General features: G+C 38.4%; 1 protein-coding gene across 2 annotated transcripts in view; it reads left to right on the forward strand.

The window, feature by feature from the left end:
* The window catches only part of TTC29 (tetratricopeptide repeat domain 29), a 105,724-nt gene that overhangs the window by 15,900 nt on the left and 62,310 nt on the right, over positions 1 to 27,514 (forward strand). For both annotated transcript variants that reach the window (XM_083631256.1, XM_083631255.1), the window contains exons 5-6: positions 11,822 to 12,045; positions 16,999 to 17,184. In XM_083631256.1, the coding sequence (XP_083487382.1) occupies positions 11,822 to 12,045; positions 16,999 to 17,184 (410 nt within the window). The remainder of the gene's footprint in view (positions 1 to 11,821; positions 12,046 to 16,998; positions 17,185 to 27,514) is intronic.

The following is a 27,514-nucleotide window of genomic DNA, read 5'->3' on the forward strand; positions in this document are numbered from 1 at the left end:
ACCAGGCAAGGGAGAAATCCTCTCAGGGTTATGAATCTTCTGCCACTGCATGGAGAACCCTGATTCTGAACTGGGACTTAAGCATTAGATGCTTATTCAAGTTGGCTCAGCTGATATATATAACTCCCTGACTTGAAATAATCAATTTGCATCACTTCTGTTCGGCCTCTCCTACTGCACCTAGCCCACTCAACCCCTTGCTTACCCCATTACTTTTCTTCACCTTCCATTACCTGCACATCTCGCCAGTGTATCTGTACAGATATAACATGTTAGGGATGGCAGAAGGTAGATCTGTGGTTGGGGTGATCTTCCAGTAGTTCAGCAAGGGTTTCTGACTGTCAGCTGGCTAACAATAGCAGCAACTAACATTGTCCGCTCCCCCTAAAAAATAATTGTTGGCTGAAAAAGGAGACTAGGGGAAACCTGAAACAGATTTAACTTGTTTGCTTGGCTGAGTAAGTGCTCAAAAGGCCCCCTTTTTTAATATATCCAACTGAGTTCTAGTTCTTTTGCACCTGGTTACAGTTGCTAGACATCAGAGTTCTAGGAAAGAAAAATATATACCTAAACACCTCTGTCCCATACTTTTGGGGATGGGATATTGTCACTACAATCCTAAACACACAAGGAAATACTTGCAACTGAATACACTGAAACTTTCTATTGTGTAAACATTCACAGGATTGTACTGTGTCTCACCTTCTTTAATGTCTGTGCCAGACAACTTTTAAAGCATTTATAAAAAGATAATTTAAAAGCCCTGCAGATCCCAAAATGGAGCTATGCATAATCAGTTTCAACTCATCTTTGTCACCATCCTTATTTGTATATATGAAGCCTTAGAAATTAAGAACCTTTGTGTGTAAAGCAGTTGCTGGAAGATCTAATATAACTTTTTCTTGATATACTTTTAAATCTTGCTGCTTGAGAAAGACTAGCTTATTAGCATTTTATTTGAGTTGATAGAATATTTTTTCCTAATGGAAAAAATTAATATTTGAAGATCGCTTTCAAATCTCCTCTCATTCTCCTCTTTACCAGACTAAACATACCTAATTCCCACAACCATTCCTCATAAGACTTGGTCATCTTGGTGGCCCTCTTCTCTGCCCACATTACAGCTTGTCAATATCCTTCTTAAATTGTGGTGCCCAGAATTGGGCACAGTACTCTAGGTATGGTCTGACCAAGGCAAAATAGAGCAGTACTAGAACTTCAGGACACTAGACTTTGGTAGATGCAGCCTAGAAAACCCTAGCCTTTCTAGGCTGCATCACATTATTTTCTCATATTAAGCTTGTGGTCTACTAAAACCCCAAGATCCTTTTTACATGTACTAATGGCAAGCAAGGTGCTCCCATCTTATATTTGTGCAGATGGTTCTTCCTGCCTAAGTGTAGAACCTTATATTTGTCCCTGTTGAAATTCGTTTTGTTAGTTTGGGCCCAGTTCTCCAATCTTTTCAGGTCCTCTTGAATCCTGATTCTGTCTTCAGCGGCATTGGCTACCCCTCCCACTTTGGTGTCATCTGAAAACTTGATGAGCATCCCTTCAATAGCTTCATCCATGCCATTTATAAAGATGCTGAACAACAACAGAAGGGACAGAACCCTACACCACCCCACTTGCCACTTTCCCCCAGGATGACCAAGAACCATTAGTGAGCACTCTTTGGGTTTGGTCAGTCAGCTACAAACCCACCTAACAATTATCTCATCCTGTTCGCATTTTACCAGCTTCTCTACTAAAGTATCATAGGCGACTATGTCAAAAGCCTTACTGAAATCAAGATACAGTATGTCCACAGCATTCTCCTGAGCCACCAAGCTTGTAACTGAGCATGTTTGGTTCTCATTCAACTGTATTGGGATTTCTCTCTCTATATAAAAAAAGTACTTATGCAAACATACTTATCCTAAGCCTTCATTGCTTCCTTCTTGTGGAAGTTTGGTGGGGGTTCCATTTTGGCTACATAAGGCTCCACAGTTGGATAATGTATTCACTATCAGTATATAGTTAATTCAGAATTAAAATTTGTTTACCTTCTAAACTCCCCACTGATATGATGCTGTCCAAGAGAAAAAATAATATATGTTATAGACAGTATTATAAGACACAGATTTGATGTTTTTTAATAACACTGACATTTTTAATTTTGTTTCAATGTGTATTCCTCTTTTGTCTAAATAATTCCTAATAATCTTGCATGTTGTGACCAAAATTTTATGTTTTTATGAAGCAATACTCTCTTAGAATTATATTCTCTTCGAAAGAGAGGAGGGAAGTGAGTCTTTTATTCATATCAGTGGTCTCTCCACACTTTGATTTGATCTGATATATATGGTGTAACTAGAGAAAGACGAAATAATAGGAATGCAAGGGAAATGAATAGTTTACCGTTCATGAAAAAGCTGCCCTACACATTTGGAAGAGTTTTCTTGGAAAGGTTAAAAAGTTCTAATCAACTTCTGTACATTATGTAGAAGTTCCATTTTCTAAACTCTGCAAAAGAAAGTTTCATATTTAATGGGAAATCATGAATAATTCCATTTATTATCTACTTCCTCCTTTCAAAGACATGATCTGGATAAAAGGCGGGGTGAATAATTTCAAAAAATACAATACATTTTTAATGGGAAGGTGCAAACTACAGATTCTCATGACTATTAGCAAGTGTAGAGGAAACAGAATTTTACTTGCAAAAACTCATCAGATTCTTGCAAAGATAAAATACAAGACATTATTTAATAGAGAAGAACGCTGTGAACTGAAGTTAACTTTGTGTAACTTGTTTTTGCCGAGTTTAGTCCTATTGTTTTCTAAACCTTTCTTTTATCAATAGTTCAACAATATTTAATAGGAAATATAGGGCAAAAGTAAGCAACTGTGTTTTATTTGTGATGTGCACAGAGATACTATGAAAATATTCAGAATGTAAAATGATACAAAATGACAAGTGGGAATTTCATTGTCCTAGAATTTATAGTGAAGCTTCTTTCTGAACTCCGTCAGGCTCTGTCTCTCTGTCTCTGTCTCTCTGTCTCTGTCTCTCTCTCTCTCTCTCTCTCTCTCTCACACACACACACACACACACCGCAATTAACTACAGTGGTACCTCGGGTTAAGTACTTAATTTGTTCCAGAGGTACATACTTAACCTGAAACTGTTCTTAACCTGAAGCACCACTTTAGCTAATGGGGCCTCCTACTGCTGCTGCTGCTGCTGCGCCGCCGCTGCCGGAGCACGATTTCTGTTCTCATCCTGAAGCAAAGTTCTTAACCTGAAGCACTATTTCTGGGTTAGCGGAATCTGTAACCTAAAGCGTCTGTAACCCGAGGTACCACTGTAATTGTGTGTGTGTGTGTGTGTGTGTGTGTGTGTGTGTGTAAGTACACACACACACACACACACAGAGAACACACTGAAAACCAAACATGAATTGTCATTTTGATGTGCTGCATATGTATTGCCTAACTTTTTTCTTTCAATGTTCCCGTTATGAAGCAGAGAGAGTCTAGTAGTGTTTGAAAGACAGTGGTCTTGTTCAGAAGTAATGAAAAGCTATGCTTATGAAAATTAGCATGCATAAGCCTTGGGCTTTTATGCTCCCCCTCTCCTCCCTCCCTCTATGCATGAAAAGAGTTGTTAAGACAAATCAGTTTGTTGAGTTTGGACTTGATGGAGAACTATTTTGAGTGTTAAAAAGCGAAAGCTTTCAGTGCGTTTTTTCCTTGCATGCTAAGGGGTATGTAAGCCAATGCTGGCGCAGGCTTGTTCTGTGAACAACAATGCATGGTTTGTCATTTCATCTGAACTCAGCCAATGAAAGAAAGCCACAAGCAATTAAGGTACTATTCCTGATGTGGTGTTTTTTAACCTTTCAAGATGCCTTCACCCCGGTATGGTTCCCCTTTAGCATATACATAGCCCAACAAGACAACAATGAGAATCCACCAACAGCATACAAATCAGTCTGGCTAACCTGATCCAAAAATACACACACACACACACACACACACACACACACACACACACCTCACTACAGCCAACCAAAGACAACCAATCACATCCTAGGCCACCCCCAACCTCTCTCACCACCAAGGAAATACAACAAGTGAATAATAGTAAGAGAACCCACCCAAGTGACGCTGACACAAACCCCCACACATACACTGAGTAGATGAATTGAAGCATAACCACCCAACCCCACACCACTCCCCACTCCCAATCTTTTCTTCCTAACCTAACACTGCATGCAACACTGATGTCTCACAACAAATGAAACTGATCTGTAGACAACACAACTTGAAAAAAGAGACAATGCATGTATTTTTGTAAACTAAGAAATCTTTAATGAAATATATTTTTAAAAATAAATAATTGAAAGGTCAATTTGGCTCCCTACATCTGAATGTATTTGGAATATACTGCTTGTTAGGACACTTGCTTTTGTTCAAAGGGATGATCCAGTATGAAATGGCTTCCTTAAAATTTATAAGCAAATTCTATTCTTCACTACCTTAAGTGAAACTGTGGGTTTCTTTGACACTTCATGTGTTAAATTAACATAGCTTAACTACAAAGATGTTATTAGCAGTGACTGCTGTTCCGAATTGGTCACTGTTCTTGTATATCTTTGGCCTTTTTATAGAAATGTTACAGACTCAGTGTTACACCTTGTTTTATGTTTAACTCCTTCTGTAGGTACTTTGATTTCTCTCTGTTCGTCATCTAATGATAACACGTCATGCAACAGAAATAAACTCTCAAGCCCACAAAGATTATGCTACACAAAAATTCAGTCTTTTGGGTGCCTCAGGAATCTTTTTGTTTTTCTTTTGTTAAGTTACTTTGCATTAATAAAATATGATGCGTTCCTTTATTAAGTGAACATATTTAAACTTCAGAAACATGTATTTCTCACATCAGCAAACAGAAGTAAAAAAGAAGTTGATTTTTGTGGAGAATAGCATTTCCTCCCAGTGTTGATAAATAAATAATACTTTCCCCCAGTATTTCAAATTGAATTGGCGTAATGTTGGAATACTCTAATACAATCTGTTTCTTATGTTTTAATAGCACGATCCTATCCATGTCTGTTCACAAGTAAGACCCATTAAATTCAATTGAGTTTACTCCCAAGTAGGTGGGTATTGGTTTTCAGCCTACTTATCCCAATTCCAAAGGATTCTACTGTAGTTGGAATTAAGTTTTTTTTTGTTACTGCTGGGGCTTTCATTCGCATAATGAAAAACTGACAGATAAACAGGTTTCAAAACAGAAGTTTCAATTTACCTGTGTTAGCAAATGATACATTCATTAATTTGCAGTCATTTCATCTGTGACTTATTTAGGATGGTTACAGCTGATTGGTTCTTCTTTCCCTGCATTACTAAATTGAGATGCATATATTTACAGATTAAAGACATTTTACTGACATATACATCTTCAAACATATTCCTGACATCCAAATGGTTAATTTAGTACAAACATCATTGTCCTTCTCCTGTAAAGGGGAATTTATAAAAAAATAAACAAATTAAAAGAACAAGGGTAAAGCAATGTAAAAGGATCAGAATTTGTTTTATAGTAAAATATTCAGAATTACAACAGAAACAGTTGGAATTATGCCATTTATAATTACTTAATTTCTTTTTAATCCAATAATGTACAGCTCTTTTACAATAATATCCCTTGAAGTGTGGCTGAACTGCATGACTACTAAAAGTGGCATAGAATTTATGAGACTGAAACTGGATACTCATATTCAGAAAAATATCTCTCTGTTTAATTGTTCTATTATGAAAATATCCAACAGTGTTTGGAAGTTAAAACAACGTTATCAAAAGATTGTATATGCTCACTATAAAACCTTCTAAGTTTATTGAACAGTCTTTTGTAAAAGAAATTAAGCAATATAAAAAAGTATATTATAGTGCTATAAATAAAGCTTGCAATGGCTCATTGGTTATTTGGTTTTAATTAAATTTGTTTCAGAAATCACTAAGACCTTGAGGCCACTTAAAGCTTGCAGGTGCCCGTTACAGTTACCTGGGGGCTGCTTAAGGTAGAAGTGCAGGTTGCAGCAACAAGAGCTATATTTTTATGAGAGTTCTGGGGCTAAAAACATATCCAGGTTTCTCCAGTAAGCAACCACTGAAGGAAACAACAAGAAGTCATAAGTATTTTATTTCACTCTTACAAAGAAAGGATCCTCCCTTTTTAACAACTTGATCTCAGTTTCGTCTTCTGTCATTTAGTCACAGTTGTCAGGGTCTCGTAAGATAACTTATTCAGGACCCAAGATGGTTGATTCGAAAGAACCTACTCAGTAGCTTATTCAGGCAGATGCCTCACGGAGGGCAATTAAAAGCACCTGCTGGAAGAAAGAAAGGTCCACTTTATCAGAAATTAGAAACTTGCATGCTGGAGCACATCAGTTTTCAAGGGAGAGCCAAATGGCAGAGATCAATTCATCTTCTAGTAGCCTCATTTGTATCCTCTACTGCTAGCTTCCTCCTTCATTTTTTGGGGCCAGCCTTTTGAAGCCCCAGGCTCCATCTTCTAGTCCCAAAGTGGTCTGTTTGGTAGAGAATGTTCTCTGAAATGTGTAGAGCTCTTGCATGGGTATGGCTTTCTGCCCTTTAGAATAGGGAGGCTCATCAGCTGAAAATTACTCCTTGGCCATGGTTAGGTCTGAGCTCTTCTTTCCATCATCAATTTGGGTAGTTTTGAGGCTCACAATCAGGCAGCATTGCATAATCCTCTGGCCTTGTGGTAAGTAATAAAAAAAGGAAAAGAAAAATCTTTGGGTCCCCAGAAATCTTTCCCTGAACCCTTTACTCAAAAGCTAGTCTTTCTGCATAATAATAAATGTTATGCAGTTAACTTTAGCCAGCTAAATAGGGAAGAACAAATATGTAGATATGCTTCAAATGACAAGCTTCTAGTAGTAGTTTGAAATCGTCCCGGGGAGTCAAAACATCCCATTAGGCTATAAAAATTATATGAATGTGTATTACAAGATTTGTCTTAAAGTCTCACTGCAGTGTCCTAATTTAGAAATAGTTAAGGAGTTCTTATGTTATTATTTTGGGAGTATTGATCAATATAGTGTCGCATAGTTTCAGCAAACGGTCACGTCATAAGCTTGTGTTGACGTTGAGATCAGTGGGAAAACTCTCACTGATGCTCTGAATGTGAATTACACACAATGCACTTTGTATTTACTTTTGTTCACCAATGCTATATTGTGCTGGGTATTACAGTACTTGAATAACCAGATTTAACTGCAATATTGCTAAATTTCCAGCAGATGCCCCCAGAGGCCATTCTACCTATTGAAACAGTGTTTTTAAACACCAATACGTTTGAATTTCATTTCTTCATAGAACAATGCAGTGCTGATTAGAATTTTCTAATTGGAACAAATGGCATGGTTATAACAAAATCTTTGCCATTTCAAAATCAGCTCTGATAAGCAGCATAAGAAATAAAACAGATGTTCAAAACTATGTTTTAGAAGTAAGAATCTCACTTGTAAATACACCATGTCAATAGGTTTCTTTGCATTTGGTGGCTATCTGTACTTCCTCCCTGTAAAAGCCAGAATATTCCAAGTATGAATAGATTTTTGGGCTATATATGAGTAATTTCCCTTCTAGCTATATTTGATGGTATAGGTATAATACAGGATCATTGTCACTTGGTTAAATCGTATCAATAAAAACCATGGGGACAATTTATTTTATTAAATTGTCAAATTAGAGACAATACAAGTTTTTTTTTAAATCTCATGTTCTGAGCTACCCATTAATTGGCTGATCAATTGCTCCATCAGGAAGTTGGCTTATGCTTTATTGCGTACCCTATACAGCCCACCCAGAAAGAAGAGAGAGATCATCCAGAGACAGAAATGGCACTGAGTAATATTTGTCCCCAAAATTCCAAAAAAAGATAAAGATAAAGAGCAGCCTATAGTCCCTTTACTTTTATTCTAAGCTTTTTGAACACCTGATCCTTTTTCAGTGTCTGCCTTTCCTTTCTTCAGAATCCTCTTTTAATTCCTTCCAGCCTGGTTTCTCCTCACATCACCCTGTTGAAATTATTTTCACCTCAAGGAAGCTTCTGCCCAGCTGTTTATTATGGACTTGGTACTGATCATGCTTCCATGTTTTTCACACTGTCCACATGATGTCGTCATCCTCAAATTGCATTACAAATCAGCAACATGGCTGGGTAACATCATGGGCTATGCAGAAAGCCTTTGTGTACTAATCCATTGCTGAGAATAGATCGTATGTCTGGGAAGGGGGAAGGTAAACAAACAGGCTGTCTTTCTGCTGACAGATTCAATAGGGGTCTTTTGCTGGCATCTGTTTTCATCATGGAAATAGGCATGTTCTACGGAATCACCTCTGCCCCTGAAATATAAAAAGTTTCTGTTTTGCCAATTGTGACATATCCTGGTAATATTTGTTCTTATGCATTTTCTGAGACACACCTGTGTGCGTACCCACAACATAAAAAGATAGAGCAGGGCAGGAGTAATTAAGGGGAGAAACAAAAAACCCCACACCCAGAATATTTTTCATTAAGCTCTCCTCCTCTGGTGTGGATGGGAAGTGATGGAATAGAAATGAATATAATGAGTGAAAAAACAAGTGTGTTTGGACATTTGCATATCAAATGTGTTAGAACTGCCCCTTTCCACAATAACACCTCTGTGTCAAAGCACCCTAATTTCCAATAACCTTCTCTTAGCTAAATATTAGGTTATTCTGTCCTCCTTGTCTGATTTTTTTGAAAAGGTAAAGGTACCCCTGCCCGTACGGGCCAGTCTTGACAGACTCTAGGGTTGTGCGCTCATCTCACTCTAGAGGCCGGGAGCCAGCGCTGTCCGCAGACACTTCCGGGTCACGTGGCCAGCGTGACGAAGCTGCTCTGGCGAACCGGCACCAGAGCAGCACACGGAAACGCCATTTACCTTCCTGCTATAAAGCGGTACCTATTTATTTATTTGCACTTAAGGGTGCTTTCGAACTGCTAGGTGGGCAGGAGCTGGGACCGAATGACGGGAGCTCACCCCGCCGCGGGGATTCGAACCGCCTACCATGCGATCGGCAAGTCCTAGGCGCTGAGGTTTTACCCACAGCGCCACCCGCGTCCCTTTTTGATTTTTTTGATATTGTACTACTAATATTGTACTCTTTTCCTTGCTTTAGATTTTAAGCATCCTGTTTTTGCTAGATTTGTCTTCTTTTTCTTTTCTTATTGTTTCTGTTAATAGTACTTTTAAAATCCCTTTCTCTTTGGAGTTCCATGAGGCTCTTTCTTAGGTCTTTCTTAGGTGTTAATTTGACTTCCCTTGTTTGTTCTTTTAACACAGACATATATAGAGAGAGAGTTTTATTCTACTGAGCTACAACTATATATTAAATCTTCCTTCTTTTTTTGTTTAGCTAATAATCTGTGGCTGTTTTATTATTTTCCTCATTAATATTTTCTTGTTTTTTGAATTTATCCAAAAGTGGAGTCTTAGTTTTGCATCTGTAGGGATTTCTACTGGTCAAGAAGAGGAAGAACCTGAAGGAACCATTTTTCCTCAGTCTCCTGTTCCCAATAATATTTCTTGTCTATGTCCTCAGATACACCTCTCCAGAGGCTCCCTTATCTCTGGGGGCTCCATCTTCACTACTATACCAATCCTAGAGGCCACAAAGGACTTCTAGGGAGGTCTCTGGTCTAAGCTCTATTTAGATCAGTGCTCACTTAAAAGGGCCATGCTCTAACTTCTGCAGCATGAACCTTCAGCGGACCCTTTTAAGTGAACGTTGATCCAAGGAAGAGCCTAAGACATACACCTTCAATAATATTTCAGTCTTCAGTAAGCTGCAGACCAGTTCTGGAGCCAGCATTCTGGCCTTCTTAGTCTTGTTCTGCCTCCTATTCTCAGTGTAGTGCCTCCGGTCTTGACATATTTAAATTACAAAATCCACACTGTTGCCTTTCTACCATGCAAGCTCTGTAACCCATGAATGGCTGGGGCTACATGTATTGTACAACTTTACTTCCACCGTCTGGTAATTGGCCATGTCACCATTGCTAGGAGAGCACACCTGGTCAAGCCAGAATGTCATATGTTATCTCTTATTTGTCCCTTTTTAATTTACTTATTTCTTACCTGCCGACAGTGTTAGCTATGGGTTAGGTAGAGTGCGGTAGAGATAGAGTTAGGTAGAGTTAGGTAGATCAGTCAGCTGATGCTAAGGAGCAGGATGGTATTGGAAGATAGGCCTTTGCCAGCCATATGGCCTGCTCTGTGTCCCTAAGCTAGCTTGCTATCAAGTGTCACCAGTAAGTAAGATTCAGCTGCCGACCTAGCTTGCTTGTGTATGTGGAAGGGGAAGAAGCATCAAATGCCTTGGGCCAGCCCTGTGCCTTTTTGCATGATATTACATCACTTTCCCTTTAAACTGTTGTGATGTATTTTATTCTGCTAGGTCTTTTCTTTAGTTTTCTGAAGTTTCTTACTCTTTTCCTCTGTCTCTGTGTCCAGTAGACTATAAACTTTTGCAGACAGGGCTTGTCTTCAATTTTATTTGTTGTACAGTGTTTTTTTAAAGTACTTCGCTAATGTTTGTTGTTGTGTATAGGCTTCTGGTTTCAGTAGTAAAAATGCAGTTACCATTGTCCTTGAAGAACTTGTTTATAAAGCGATGCAAAGATCTTCTTGCTTTCTTTAACAACATTACTAGTTAGTAAATAGCAGTGCTCTGTTCTGAAATTTACTTTGTATATAAAACCACATACTAACCATTAGGGACTGTTATCAAGGTCTACTGCTTATATTAAAATATGATCAGAGCAATGCTTTTAAGCAAAATCTGTTTCCATGCATGTTTCAATAACAGGAACAAGTAAAACTGCATGTTTCTAATGTTCAAGTGTATTTTAACGATACAATATTGAAGGGCAGCACTTTCTGTAAAATTGGAATTAACTGAACTTTTAATCAAAAAATCAACAATTAATATTCTACAGTTGGTTTGATGTAACATGAAAATGGCCTTACTATAGCAGAGTAATATGCCTTGAAATATGTGCCATCTCTTGATAGTGTTTAATTATACATGTTTTAATATGAATATCTGTTCCATGTTTATTATTAGAATAACTTTGATATACATTCTTCATTGTATCTCTGTGGATATGTCATTTGGTTTTAAAATTAGGTGGAAATTATGAAACTTCTGTGTTACTAAATTAGTCCCAGCTGAAGACGGATATTGAACACAGGCAAATAATATGTAAGGAGTCTAGTTCTAACAAATACTATGTCAGACATTTTAAACCAAACCACCATAACCTCCAGCAAAACTATTTAACATATACATTGTTTTGACATGCAGTATATGCTTAGTTTCCCCCACTGCTCCCTGTTTTAAGTAAACTCTGAGCTTGTGTTCTAGTGAACAAATGCCGCAACGTTTGGGTAAGATCCCCCCCCCCCCCGTAGGTTAAGTCAGTTGACCTTCATGGCTGATTTCAATTGCAGAACACTGTTATATTTGTAATGCAGTTCTAGTAGAAATAGTATTAAACGCCTACTGCGGCTTCCCTCTGTTGAAGATGCATGGGCATTTACCAAGAAAAAAAAATGAGTTGATGAAAGGAACACTTGTCACATTTTAATCACTGGTGTATACTGATTGCGTGTGCGTGTAAGTAATATCTGTGTGTGTATCTTGATCTCTTTCAGTGGAAGTAGATAATTCACATTTAAAGAATTAAAACTGGCCTTTTTTAAATTCCCAGTTACCGGAATTCATACAAGAAGAACATCTGCATAGACATGCTGCGACAGGGTTATCACAAGTCTTTCGCCGAGCTCTTTACTCTGATAGAGCACTGGAATGCCTTGAGGGAGGCTGCAGGGCCTGGGTCAGCCATATGGCTGGAGAAGTCCCTAGCGGAGCAGCCTGATAAGCTGGATCAGCTTCATCACTTCCTGACCAGGGCTGAGGCAGCCCTACGATCAGGTAAATAGAGGAATTCTGGGTAATGGAGCAGCAATGTGTGCCTGAGGGGAGATTCCAAATTGTTTCATGTATGAATTTGAAACATTACTGGGCTTTAGCACATTTCAGCCTTAGTCAACTGTATTTATAGAATAAATTGTGGGTAACACTGAATTATCAGTCTTACAGTTAAATACTCAGGTGACAAAATGAGGAGTCATTTCTCTCTCTCTCTCTCTCTCTCTCTCTCTGTGTGTGTGTGTGTGTGTGTGTGTGTAAAGATGTCACCAGGATCCCACTGATAGAATTAACTAACATCTCAATTACAATCGCTCTAGTGTTTTCCCTACTGTTTAGTTTTATGTATTGATTTTTAAAATTAAGTACTTGCTATTGTATGTTTTTATCTAGCAATTAAAGTCAGTTTGGTCTAAAATGGAAGACCCAGACTGTTCTGTGCATGATATTTTCCTACAAATTCCAGGCCAAAGTTATTTTCTTTGTGTTTAGGAATGGGACCATGACTGTTAATATTCTTTGATAAAGAATGTATCCATGTATCAGTTGTTGAATTCCTCTGATTGAAATTGTTGTGTTGAATATGGTCCTTCTAGGCTGCAGTCTCGTATCCACTTAACACACCAATTTCATTGTGAAAGTAATTTCACTTTGTTAGTGGTGAAGCGTTGCAGCCATAAGACATAGATTTCTGAGGAAAGGCCTCAGGACATGCATCAAGGGCATTAGTAGGTAGGAGAGGAAAGGACTTTGCATCTGATGGGGTCAGGGTGCAACAGGATTGGCTGTTTTGGAATGCATGGAATGGTGATCTTATATCCAGACTGCAGGTGGAAATGAGGTTGAAGGAAGAGGCAGGACCTAAATATGGTATGGTGCCACAAAGAGTTTTCCATATTAGTTAATGGAGAATGCTGGGCACACTGTGTATAAGAATAGGGGCTGTGGTCCATTTAGATAATGTGGAAACAGGCAAAATTGCAGCAGCAAGAAAAGGCTGGTATGAATCAGAGTGAAGGGGAGCATTTAATACTACATTTCATAGGATATGCTATCAAGTTTTAGATATTGTAGTGCAAAATGCTTGCAAGCAACTTGTTTGACATGTACTCCTCTGATGTGCTTAGTAGACATACAAACAGGGCTAGTTCGTACAGAGTCATCCTCAGTAAATCTTCCTGAGTGCAGAGTTCAATATTATTTTACACAATATTGAAGTCCTAGTTTGATATCCCTATATGTGATTTTCTCCAAATGGTTAGGAAGATGCTGACTGTATTATTTTAATGGCTCAGTCTGTCATGTTGGGAGCTAGGACTGGTTTGCAGGCCAGCCTAGGCCTAATCCGTAATGTAATGACCACCTTTTCCTCCATCATGCACCCTTCCCACAAGTCTATGAGTTGCTGGTTATTCCCAGGTGCAACCTGGTTTACCCAATATGGCCTATGAAATATACTCAGAGTCGCAAAGTGATTTCATGCTCTTTATTCAGCTCATAGTGGTGAGGAGGAATGAATGAATGTCCCCTCAAAGTATCTGCTTTATATACATTATTTACACAATGGGCTGCACATGATTGGCTAATTCCGGAATTCTACTGTAAGCCAATCAGGTTGTGGATTCACTTCTATCTGGAGCATGATTGGGTGGTTCCTGCCAACCAATCATACTGCTGCATTGTTCTAGGACCAATCAGACTGCTGCATTCTTAATCATATTGTTCTAGGACCAATCAGACTGCTGCCTTTTGGATCCTATTGTTCTAGGACCAATCAGACTGCTGCAGTTTGGATCCTATTCAACTCAGTACATAACAGCCTAAACTATACAACTGCTGAACTGTGAACTCTTTAATCTGTCTACCTTCTCAGAAGCCTTCATTTTACTCACAAGGTTCATCACTTCTGTAATGTTTCAGTTTTAGGCTTTCTGTTGTTAGCTTGAGGTTTAATTCAGAAATGGACGGACAGAAACTAAAATGACAGCTTAGAAAATTTGCAGGAAAATGAACAATTTTAGATTGTGCTTATGTTCATCACATGTTGAAGACTGGCTATGTGGAAGACAAAACTTTTGTTTTCTAGAAAGTGGACTAACCCATGCTAATAGCATACTGTGATCGACAAAATTTTGTTTTGAACCCAAAGCATGCTGAAATATAATGTGGGCAATTATCTGGGAGAGCAGTACTGTCTCTTTTTTTATACCTGTCTGTGCAGCAGTCTAAACAATGTAAAGAGACAGGCTAAAATAAAAAAATTGCTCTGCTTTATTCATATGACTCCAGCACATTTGGCCAGTTTGTGTCCAAAACAATTATACTGAAACGGTTATCTTTGTGCACGACTTATTCTTATTCACTGAAAGGAGAGACACTTGAGGGTCACATTAAAGTTCATTCAATCAGGGCTGCAACAGTAACAATAGTCAGCCTCAGGTCACTTCCATCTCTTGAGAATTGTAGGGTACTTACCTCAAGTTATTTGCATAATTTTACAGAACTCTGCAGCTTTGATATTCAGTAACAAAGAGCAGTTAAAGCTATCCTGTCGTATGTATTACTTTATTCCAATTAGCAGTCACTCCATTTTTTTTCTTTGCTCTTTTTGATCTGTTTACATGGGATGTACTTTATGATACCATTTAATAGGTTTATTGCTATTTGCATTCGTATCTGCTGACACATATCACATTAAAATGCAGCTGGGTGACTCTGAGGACTGGAAATGCAATATTGAATGTAACACACGTGTGTTTGTGTGTGTCTGTGTGTGTGTGTGTGTGTGTCTGTGTTGCACTGCCTCCGAAGTGGACATGGCAGGCTTGTCTTTAGAGCTAGAAGAAGACAATAGCCTCCTTGCCCTTTTGCTCTTTTCTCCCTCATACAGTACTTCTTAAGGAGACAGCATGAGCATGTAATTTCATTTTCTCAAACTAGTTTCAGAGAATAAGCACTCTTCCAAGCAGTGACACTAAGGTAGATGGGAAACTCACATTACTTCAGGAGGGCCTCTAGGAAGGCAAGAAATAGCTGCTGCAGACCATTCCATTCACCCAGTAAAGGAAGACCACAATAAGCTTGACCAAGAGAGGCAAGGGAATCAGTCAAGTGAAGATTGAGTCCTGAATGCCAATGAAAAGGTGCATTTGAATGGGGGAGATTTGCTCCAATAAGTACTGTAAACAATAACATTCTGCCAGAGCAGTATGATTTTCTCATGATACCACCAGATATTCCTGCACAAAATATACTGAGCTACAATGTGATTATTTATATGCATACCTTAAAGCTGTGTGCAGGGTGGAGTATAATAATCATGGCAGAACTGGTTTTTATTAGTTGTGCTTCACAGGGAAACTGAGATATGAAAGCTAGGAGCTAAATGTCACCTTAAACCTAGGTTATGGTCGCTGCAACAGAACGTCTAGGCACTCTTTCGTATAACAAGAATACAAAGATGAAAATGAATGGATTGCAGCTAAAATCGTATATTCATTTTTCACATGGTCTAGTCCTCATCTGAAGACTACAAAAAAGAAGGCCGCACTTCCTGTGCCCGCCCCCCTAATATTCTTATGAGGGTCCCTTCTCCAGTCCTCAGAGAGTGGCAGAAAAAGGTCCTCCTGTCGTCCCAGCAGTGGCCGTTTTAATCTGAAATCTTAGGCACAGTACTGCTCCCAGAGCTCAGAAGCTGCTCACATTAATGAAATTCCCTGTCGCAAAATGTGCCTAGAACAATGGGAGTTTGGGACGCTGTGGGGCGGATGGGCTATACTATAGAAATTTACTTCATTGTGCCACATAAATTCATGCTGCTATCAGAGAATATTAGGTTCATGACGAGGAAGCAATCTAGCCAAAGTGTAGAAGAGATTGTGTTGAAATTGGTATTTCAGAACAAATTCAGTTCTTGTGTTTCTATTTCAAATGCACATCTATTTGATAACATTTGATTTCCTTTAAAAATATTATTATTATTATTATTATTATTATTATTATTATTATTATTACCTGCCTTTCACCAGCAGGTCCCAGAGCAGGTTGCAGCAATTTCAACTTCAGCATTAAAAACAGTTAAAACAAATTACAGGCAATGACCGTTTTGCGCAGGGATTACGTTCCTGACCCTCATGCAGGTTGGCAGGGTTCGCATAAGCCTGCTGTACCCTGTTATGCCCCATTACGCTTCCACCCCTGTCTAATTCCCTTTTCCAGCCCCTTCCGGGTTGCAGTGATGCGCACGCATGTTGTCGCACACAAATTGAATGTGTGCAAAACTGTTGTTGCTTGTACAGTAGCAGGAATGAGGTGGGTCCTGAAAACCCACATCTCAGATGTCAAAGGCCATGGGTAAAGAGGTGCCTTTCCAACATCTTCTGAAAGCCAAATGGTGAAGGTGTCAGACACACCTGTGTATAGAGGGCATTCCACAGCTTCTCTATATCCTCAGGCAGCAATATTTGAAATTGATCCAGTACAGATGGAACAGACAGTGTATTCTGAACATAAGAGAAACATTATGCTTCTCTGCAGGGTTGATCTTGATGGGAGGCTGAATGACCCTGGAAAGGAGATCTGGCTCCAGTTGCAATTGTGTTTGCCAGTGTGATACTTATATTTTTCCCTATAAGTGTAGATGGCTGCTGTTAAGGCATGTATTTAAGGGCAATGTTAGGCTTTGAACTTCACCAGCTTCCTGACCTTTGTGATCCCAATTTCTTGGGGAGAGAGGTTCTGGCCCATCTCCTTCTAGCTCAGGGGTATGTGTGAACTTTTAACAAGCATATGATCTACGTAAATACTGCCCAGAAGGGATAGAGTCCAATGAGATCCATAGAAAGAAATTCAAAGTCTTGAATCTTGCACATTTGTTTTTAAACTTAACATTAAGAAAGTAAGCATAGAGTATATTTTATAATATCTTAAGATTTAATTACTTTCTTTTCACTGAAGAATTCTATGATGAGGTGTATTGTAACCAGCTGAATTTGGCCTATTGCTTCAACAAACCAGAAGACAGATGGCTAAGGAATTACTTCTATGAACAATGCTACAAAACTGCTCAGCTGATTAAAATAGATGGCGGAAGAAGAGAAGCTGAAGCACATTCAAATATGGGCCTTGTGTATGAGGAGCAAGGTAAGGAAACAGAGAATATAATTGATTGCATTGAAAATTATTGGCAAGGTCCCTAAAAATCTGTATGTGAGCAATAAGGTTGTGAAGTGTAGGATGTGGCATCTGATGCAGAATCTAGCAGTTTGGGTATATTTGTTTTCACATGCTTTCTGAGGGAACATGAAAATTTGATGATCTTTGCTGAAGTGACAAAACCATCAAAATAGCATAAATTCTAGTGACCAATAGTTAGGACTGTGTGCAGATGATGACTCAATGAACTGTTTGGTAAACACCAATTTTGTTTCTAAATTTTGTTCTTAACAGCCGTGGAATCTACAGATGCAATTACTAAGTACCATTGCCCTTTATACAAATCCAGAGTTCACATTTTCTTGTGTTGATTAGTGTGTGGCAATATTGCACATATTTCTGCTGCGTTATGGCTAAAGAATTCTTTATAATGGCAAAAGCTGATGCAGACTTGATTTTTGTCGGTTTCATTTTTTAACTGTTTCACCTTTCAGAGATCAAAAATGAAGTTACTTTCAGAAAATGATATAAAAATTAATATCTTCAAAGACTCTTGCTAAGTGGGACTCTCTACCCTTATTAACCCACTGCCTAAACTCTGTTTAATGCATGGTATGAGAAAGATAATTTAATATTTAAATGTATTTACGGCAACATTGCATGATATGCTAAAAAATGATACACTCCAAAGGTCATAATGAAAACTTGTTCAGAAGAAGGCCACAGAGGTTTTCAGACACCTCCCATTTACTGAAAAATAGCAGTGGTGTTCAGTCTGTTCTGATTGGAAGAAGCACCAAACCTGTTTTTAATAACATTTTATTTTCACAGGAAAGTGAAGCATTGTGAAATAGAAGTAGGAAAATTCTGATTTGCTCTGAGGGAGTAATTTGTGGCTGGAGCATCTGTAGGATTCCTTCACTTAATAAAAGCTAAAGGAATTCAGCTACAAGACTTAACTGTAGGAAATGATTGAAGGAATGTGAATTATTGCATTCCATATAGATTACGCCTTTCAGTACACTTTTCTTTGCAATAGTCTACATAACAGTGGGATCTGTTTATTTCAGCATGGAATTCCTTTAGATGTTAGTGCCCTTTCACAGAATAAAAATGCCAAAAGAACAGACAGTATATTAGCAATATAAATAGTAGCAACACTTTAAAACAAATAATATTGCAGGCCAGATACTTCACACAGCAGTGAAAAGCCAGAAATGAGGGGTGAGGCAAGCATCTCTAGGGAGAGAATTTCACAGTCTAGGATGGCCACAGGAAAGGTTTCCTTTCTCATTCCTGTTAACCTCAACTAAAAAATGCAATAGTAGCCTATTAAGAAAAATTAATGATTGGGCAGATTTATACGGATACAAGCAGTCTTGTAATTATCTCTTACTAAGCCATTTAGGATGTCTTTAGATTGAGCCCAGAAACAAACCAGAAGTCAGTGGTAGCTATTTTAACAAGTGTGTGTGTGATTTTAATGAAAAGCCTTATTCTGCGCCAGCTATAGTTTCTGGACACATTTCAGAGGTAGCCTCATATTCACAGTACCTTGCATTAGTCTGGTCAGGATGTGTAACTAAGACATGGATCACCATGGCCAAATTTGACATCTCTAATGAGCATAGCTAGCCCTTCAACCTAGTCTCAACTGACACCTAAACATAAGGTTCGAGCCTGAGTCAAAATTACAAACCAGAGTCTTAAAGAGGACTGCAATTCCATCCAGACTTTGTATTCTCATATCAGTAACTCTGTCTTGCTTGGAATAGTCTTCAGTTAATTCACCTATTGACAGCAAAGTGTACCTATTGACAGCCAAGAAATTACTGTAATATTTTGTAGAGAAATATTGTGTGCCAATGTAATGCACTTCCAAATTTATATTCTGACAATGTTTTAAATGTTTTAATTCTGTATATGCTTGTGTGGTAGGAAGTCCCACTGAACTCAGTGGAACTTACAAATAGGCCTAGGATTTTGCTGTTAGGGTGGCAACCCTTCATTGAAGCCTATTTTAGAATTACATTTTCACTTTGGAAAGTTGTTACCAGTCTTCCACCAAAATGCAGTGACCCAATTCATGCGTAACACTGAGCTGAACCATGGCTCAGCATGAACATGTGAGCTCCCAGAGGGAAGACTGCAGCTGTTTTGCTCCTTCTGCTGCATTGCTGTGAGCAAAGAAATGGGTTGACCTGGTGCATCACCGAAACCTGGGCTCCTGATTTGTTTCACTGCAGGCAAAGCATGAATAGTTAGCAATAGAACAAACCTTGGCTACAGCTTGAGGTTTGTCTATTGTGAGTCAAACCACTAGCCCGGGTTCAGATAATACTCTAGGCCAGGCTTCCTCAACCTTGGCCCTCCAGATGTTTTTGACCTACAACTCCCATGATCCCTAGCTAGCAGGACCAGTGGTCAGGGATGATGGGAATTGTAGTCTCAAAACATCTGGAGGGCCGAAGTTGAGGAAGCCTGCTCTAGACCAAATCACAGTTTAGCTCACAGTGTCACAGCAGTAGCTGGACCAGAGGAACAGCAAAGCAGGCATGATTTCTTCTCTGGGAGTCCATGCGCTCGCACATCCGAGCTAAGCCACGGTTTAGCTTCATGTTATGTGCGAACCAGGTCAGCAATAGTTTCATAGTTCTAGTTGCATTAAAAATTAAAACCATTTTCATTAGCCTATGAAGTTTGACTTGAGAGGTCAATGTGAGAGTTTCTGCAGTATGTTAATGTGGAATGTCTTTGGAGACTGGTACAATTCCCTGCCATTCCATGACCAGAGGGAAGCACCCATAAATCCAGAATGACAAGTCTGAAGAGCAGACTGATGGAAATACTTATTGGATAATTCAGTTCATCTCTATGCAAGCACAGGGTTTTGCTTCCCGTACAAAGATTGTAATCTTATTACACTGAAATAATATATTGCTATAGGTATTGAACTGACAGTTATTAGCTTGAATTGATTCCACATTGATTATTTGTATCTTCAATTTAAATGAATAGGATGATGAAATCTACAAATAGGCCTGGTTTGTATGTATGATATGTATGCTGATGAACAAAAGTCATACACTATTGTTGTTAACTATGGTAAAAATGCATACATGCATGCAGCTGAACTATAGTGGAAATTGGAACAAATTGAAAGGATTTGTCATGCTGCATTTACTTATACTGTACTACTGTTTGGCTTTTTGTTACAACTATATATTTATGTTTTAATATTAGGGAGGGGGAAAACAAGAACAAATCTCCCTTTTTATAAGACTTGGTGTAAACATTTCTTAAACAAATAATTTAGATGCAAGCAAGTACAGCTGAATTAGCCCTGTATGAATGCCTTTTCAGCATTCTGGCTAACACACATTTTTAGTAGTATTTTGTAACTGTAGTATTTTGTAATTATTTTTGTTTTCATAATTTTTAACTTACTTTCAAAAATCCTAGAAATATAGGAAAACTGTAGCAGTTTTAATGATGAAGCTTTTTCATTATAGCTTCTATCGTTTTAAGTTTAATATCTTAGACATCTGACATGCAGTCAAAGGTTTAGCTAATCAGTTCAGTTCGATTTATTGTTTTTAACGAGTAGCCATTACACACACAAAAATAAGAAGAAGAATACTGCTGATAATAGTGGTTTACATTTCTAATTAGTTCTAATTGATACATGAACCCTATCATCCTCTGATCACCACTTTGGGCTCCCTAGCCCACAATCTCAAAAGTTTGCCTTGTGTTCACCAACTCCATTGATGCTGCTGTTCCAGAGCTTCTTCCGCACTTACCTCATACATGAGCATTTCCTTCAACCTCGTTTTCTCACTGGCCATCAACTTATACATGGTACAAGTTGTCCCACTTTTCTTCAAGGCTTATATTCCCCCCCCCCACTTCCTGCTTCTAAGGAAGTAAAATTCTGTGCTGTGTGTATGTGGAAATCTTTGCTTGGCGTGCCTCTGCTTTTTAGCAAGGAAGTGAAAAGTGGAAACCTATGATCAACAGGGACAGCCTAGACAGGGGAAGGCAGAGACTATTTATGTACTAAATGTATAGGCCACTCTTCAGCGCAAGACTCTCATGACGGTATACAATAAAAGGAATAAAATCATCCAATAAAACAGTATATGAAATCAATACAAATCACGAATTGGCCGAGGACAAGTAAATTTGGTTGACAGGGCTTTGCTTTGATGAGCCAACTAATTTTGGGAGGCATTCCCTTGTCGTTTCTCTTAACGAAACAGGGCAAGGTAAAATGAAAAAGGAAGCTGTTGGGATTTTTTACCACACCACTAGTATACACTTTCATATTCCTCAGTTCTTTGCATGGTGACAGCAGTTGCCCTGCCGTCAGTGGAAAGGAAGACAGAAGGGAAGGAATAGGGGCAGCTTGTGTGTATGTGTGTTGATGGGGAGCTGCTCCATTCATCTCTACGGCTTCTGGAATAAGCATAGCCACTTCTTGCCTTTCTGAAAGTTTGGAGTCCACGTTACAGGCATTCATGGCAACGAAGTGTTTTTCTTTTCGCTGGAAGCCCAGGTGGCCTCGGCCTCCTCCTCAAGAGCCATCTTCTTGAGCCTTTCCCCCCACACCTCTCTTAAGGGTCATTTCTTCCTTCCAGCCATCTGTTGTTGCTCCCACACACCCCAGCTTCTCTCTGAAGTGAGGCAAAATAAGCTGAAGTGAAATCAGTAACAGCACTGCAGATAGGAAAAGATAATAAAACTCTAAATGGGCCTGCTGTCTAGCTGTCCTGCACTGTAACACAGCCTCCTCCTTCCTGAATATTCCCTGTCATGGAGACTCCTCATTGTCATAGGTATAATACAATACAGTGGTACCTCGGGTTAAGAACTAAATTCATTCCGGAGGTCTGTTCTTAACCTGAAACAGTTCTTAACCTGAGGGTACCACTTTAGCTAATGGGGCCTCCCGCCGCCACCACCGCATGATTTCTGTTCTCATCCTGAAGCAAAGTTCTTAACCCGAGGTACTATTTCTGGGTTAGCGGAGTCTGTAACCTGAAGCGTCTGTAACCTGAAGCATCTGTAACCCAAGGTACCACTGTACCAATATCAAATGATCGTGATTGAGCTGATTATTAGGGTACCGTTATGTTAGCTTTCTTGTCTGCTATATACATATCAATGCATACATAATATTAGAAATGAAAATAAATCTTCTATCATTCACCATAAATGTATGTTTGGTCTTAAGCACTAAAGTTCAAGGTCTTGTGGTTGAAAAAATATAGACACAGCACGCTCTTTTCTCTTTACTTTTGCCAAGTTTCTTGGGCTGAAGTTTGCTCCGCAGAATGTCCGAAGCATGAAGTCCACTGAATTCAAGTCCACTGAATTCAAAAGGAAACCTGGAGGGGGGGGGATTTCATGTGGGCCCCATGGGCTGCTTCCCCATGAATTGCTCTTGTGCAATATATCCCCCCCCCCACTTTTTCTGAAGTCAAGGGAATTTTAAAAGCAGTCTGTGGGTCTGAAGGAGCAGCTTTTGAAAAGGAAACACTGTTTAAAAAATTTAGGTGCCCATTTGGATCATAATTAGGTCCCATCCCTAAAGTCTAATATATCTTTAAACAAGGCTGCAATTGAAATTTATTAAAACTTCAAATGAATTATTTCATTGCTTTTTTAAAATTCATTTTTCTACATTTCTCTTTTAAGTCTGTTACTGACACCGCTGCTTGTATTTTACCTGTCTGTTTCTGTGGTATTTTAATTATTTATTGTTTAATGAGTAGTACTGAGATGAAGCTTCATTCAAAGCTGCTTTCACCCCCAAAACTTTTTTTTTTATTTTTTTTTTGCTTCAAAGCTTCGCAAGGCATTGGAATGCTGCATTGGATCCTAATGTTCTTGTTAAACAGAACAAACTTTTGGAGAGACAAAGTTACTGTTAGTTCTTTGCAGAGGAGACCTTGGTTTTAGAGATGCCCTTTCCATTGTCGCTATGGAATTATTGTCTAGGGAATAAATGATTGTCTGTAGAAGAATTAATGCGGTGAATTAATGTGTAGCTAGGATCCTTGTTTTTTATATCTATTTATACATTATTCAATTGTAATCTTGGAAACAATCCAGCCAAATGTTTGCAGTCACACTGGTTTTAATAGAATTAAGCCTTAAAATTCCCCCTGGTTCATTAAAATGGATTTAATATTACTTATTGATGGCTGGAATGTATAGCTAAATTCTTACGTTTTACAATGGCTGGAACTGATAGCGTATCTGCAATGAAGTAGTCAAATGGTATCTCAAACAGATACTCTGGCAGTGAGACCCCAGATGTCTTACTCTCTTGAATGTATGGCAGATCACCAGAAGAGGGAGCTACTGCCTTGCTATCTGAAGTGTCTGAGTGTCACCAAGGCAGCTGAGTATTACTTGCTGACCTACAACTGTCAAGTGACATAAGGGGCCAATAGGATTTCACCTGACCCTATAAAGCATCAAATTCTCTAGCCAGTTCTCCAGTCTAAGTAGCATTGCAGTCAGAAAAGGCTGGGTTGGTATAGTACATATACGTACTTGCCCCTTGCTTGCTCTGCTTTACCTTGCTTGCCTGTGTAATTCATAATAATAATAATAATAATAATAATAATAATAATAATAATTTATACCCCGCCCTCCCCGGCCAAAACTGGGCTCAGAGCGGCTAACATCAAATGTATAACACATTAACATAAAATCAGGTAATCATTTAAAATACATCCTAAAATCAGATCAGGATCAGAATAAAATCCAGAATAAACTGGTCTTTTGTCCACACAACCAGCCCTGACATAAAATGCACTTGTTTATTTTAAGGAAATGTAACCCACAGTTCAATAAAATTTGCAGGACAACATACCAAAAATTAAAAACACAATAAAACAAATCAAAAACATATATTATCCTGTTTTGCATGTGACACTAAGCCAAACCATGACTTAGTGCAAATGGGCAGGATCCTGGAGAAGAGCAGGTGCTTTGCCCCTGCCCCATCTTTTTGCTGCTGTACCACATTGTCTTGGCATGTTGTCCGAATCCAGGTTCATTGTTAGTTTTCTCCACAATAATAATGAGCTGTAACTAAGTTTTGACCAATGATTTACAGCTTGTGGTTTGTTCAGCACAGCTAAACCTGCATGCTCATGTGTTTCCTCTAAGTTGTGGTCTGGCTTAGCATGATGTGCAAGCCAGGCCAATAAAATATAGTAAATGCAGTAAACTCAAATAAGTATAACAAAAAAACAAAACTGGCCAAGATAAAACAGATCAAATTGAATTAAAAGGCCTGGGAAAATAAATGGCTTTGCCTCGTCGTGTCTAAATGGCATTGGAGTAGATGTCAGGCAAGTATCTCTCCCTAATCTAGTGGCAAAATTCCTGATTATAATTTCTTGTCTGGCAACATATTAATTAATAGCCTCTCTTGCAAATCTTGCAGTATGCTTGTATTTCATGAGCTTAGGCAGTATACACTTGACTTTATTGAGTTTCTGATTATTTTTGCTTGTGATTTGGGCTGTTAGTTTGATATGAAGCTATTAATAGTGTTGGCAAAATGAAAGCCAATGCATTTGGTAATAGGAATTGCTTACTATTAACCATAGGAAGAACTGGGCGATATACTTTGTGCTTTCTAAAATCCCATCCACTTTTAAAAACAGGTACATAGGGCCGTTTGGTGCCACTGACTGTACTAAATTAATTCAAGAGGCCAAATAGAATGTAAATCTCTCAAGCATTTAAACTGAGTTCAAGCCCTTGCATTAGATTTGAATCAGAATAATATTGTTCACTGTTGGTTCCTACTTGTAAATAAGCTCACTTAAGTTACTAGCCTGCAGGCGATGGTATATGTTATGTACTGAAGTTCTCACCCTGGGCCAGCAGGGGGATACTGTAGATAGTTATCACTCAGGTCCACATATGCAAATAAGGAATTGAAAGTGACGCTCAGTGATTGGATAGTTACAGAAAGTTGTTACTGTTGCATTGTAGTGGAGCTCTATATAGGCAGGCTGGCTGAACCCTTCAGTTCAGTTCTGTTCTGGCCTGTGAATAAACAAGAGCTGTTTGAAGAATCGCTGTGTCGTCTGATATGTTCACCCACAACTTAACAGTATAGGAGAATCTGTATTTCCCCCAGCAAACCTACTGTATCTCTGTGCTTGGGCTGGAGGAGGAAGCTGAGCAGAGAGGAAGGATAGAATACCCAACCTGCTTTCTGTGGTGTCAAATCATGGAATATTATTGTGATTTTGAGGAGATTTCTATGGTAATATGGCAATGCTGCTTTCATGCCAGCAAAACCTGGGGGCCAGGGGGCTTTAAGGGGTTAATTCTGTTTCTTTTATAAAATGTTAAGTTTCTCATAGCTAAGTTATATGTTGAGATGGAACCTTGTGGGAATTTTAATCTCTATGATAGGTTTCTGCTGATCCCATGCTAGCACCTGGACCTGACACTATATGCTAGTCTTAGAAGTTATCTATGTTGGCGGTCTCCCAAACACCCTAACAGTACATAAGCCTCTAGACCACCTCTGCTAGGATTTTAAAGATTTATAATAATCAGCATATGCCATAGAAAGCAGAAAGTGTGGTGTACTGGCCGAGCTCCAGTTTCAGGAGTCATGTCCATAGCTGAAAGGGTTGCTGGCAACCTCAAGGATGTAAGCATAATTGTAATGCTTTGTAGCTTTCTTTTTAGCTATTTAATATAATATTTAGCCTTCATTTCTATGTTCATTGTGTTCCGAATTCATTAAAAAACCACTTTGCCCTTTGGCGGACGCCAGCATGCAATTCCTCCTTGCCTATGGCTGGCTACCAGGTGAGTGCTTAAACACAAGGCCGCTAGTAACTCTCACTGCTAACAGATTTTAGAATTGTGTATTATTATTATAATTATTATAATTTATTATCCGCTCTTCACACTAATGTCCCTGGGTGCTTTACAACAGATTAAAACACAATGTTAAAAACTGTTTAAAGTAACTTACAATCACAAGAAATAAGGTGGGTTCTAAAAATATACACCTCAGGTGTCAAAAGCCACCGTAAAGAGGTGTGTCATCAGTACTGTACTGTATAACAGCTTATTCCACCAGATACAGATTTTAGAGCTGCTACATACCATATAGTAGCTTATTCCCCCAAATATAGATTAAAATTGTCATAAAATGTTATTGGCTCTCTCTCAATTTTAGCTTCTTTTAAAGTTTCCAGCACAATGTGGACAATATAAAATTAAATGTGCTTTTTATCATAATGCTGCTGAACAAATGCGCCACATAGACATGTCAGATTATTTTTACACCATTGTTTTCAAGTGGGTTATTTTCATTGCAAAATGTAAAGTCTAGCAGAAAAGGAAATAATTAGTTTCTCTCGATATTGCTGAAACATGGAGCTAGAACAGGTCAGTCGATGCATCTTGCGGATTGCGACGTTTTGAATTACCTGAATAATACTTGAAGCAATCTGTGGACCTAATTAATGTCAGTTTGTTACATACAGACCTAAGAGAGATTTGCATTTATTTACTTATTAAATATCACATTCTTCCAATCATCCGTCTTTATTTTTCTGTATTGTAAACTTCAAATTTGTGTACTGTTTTCTTAAGTGGGGTAACTCTTCTTTTTCTTCCCCTGCCTTCAAGTAATCAATGTGCTGCTGAATGAGTTCATTTTAATGCATTCAATCATGCCTCTAATGTTTGTAGCTTACGGGCGCAGGCATCAGTAATGCAGGAATGTTATATGGCTTTAGTTTGGGCCATTTCATAAAATATTCATGGAATCAAAAATGTGCATCAAAATAGCGTCTGGGAGAATTACATTTATGTGCCTGCTTTTATGGCAGCTTCACATTTAAACCCATTTGTGTTAATATCTAGTCAATCTTTCTGCTCAAAAATAGTGCAGAATGATAAAGATCATATATATCCTTTTTCATTCATATTTGCCTAAGATAATTCTTTCCTAATAAAAATTTACACTTTTGCAGTTATATAGAAGAATAAGTGTAAAGAAGAATAGTATTCAGAAACTACAGAGAAGAATAGTATTCAGAAACCGTAGAGATCTATGTGAATATGCATAGATTTACATTTACATCATATAGTTCGGGGGGGGGAGCTATACCTGCCACCCTCCCAAAATCAGGAAGGATACATTGCAGTTTAAATGTAGCCCAGATACCAGATTATTATTCAAAATGTAAACTCTTTTTTAAAGCCACAAATCTTTTGCACTCACATTTCTAGTTTCTATGAAAAATGAATTATTTAC

Source organism: Podarcis filfolensis (assembly GCF_964270895.1).
Source record: "Podarcis filfolensis genome assembly, chromosome: 9".
NCBI lineage: Eukaryota > Metazoa > Chordata > Lepidosauria > Squamata > Lacertidae > Podarcis > Podarcis filfolensis.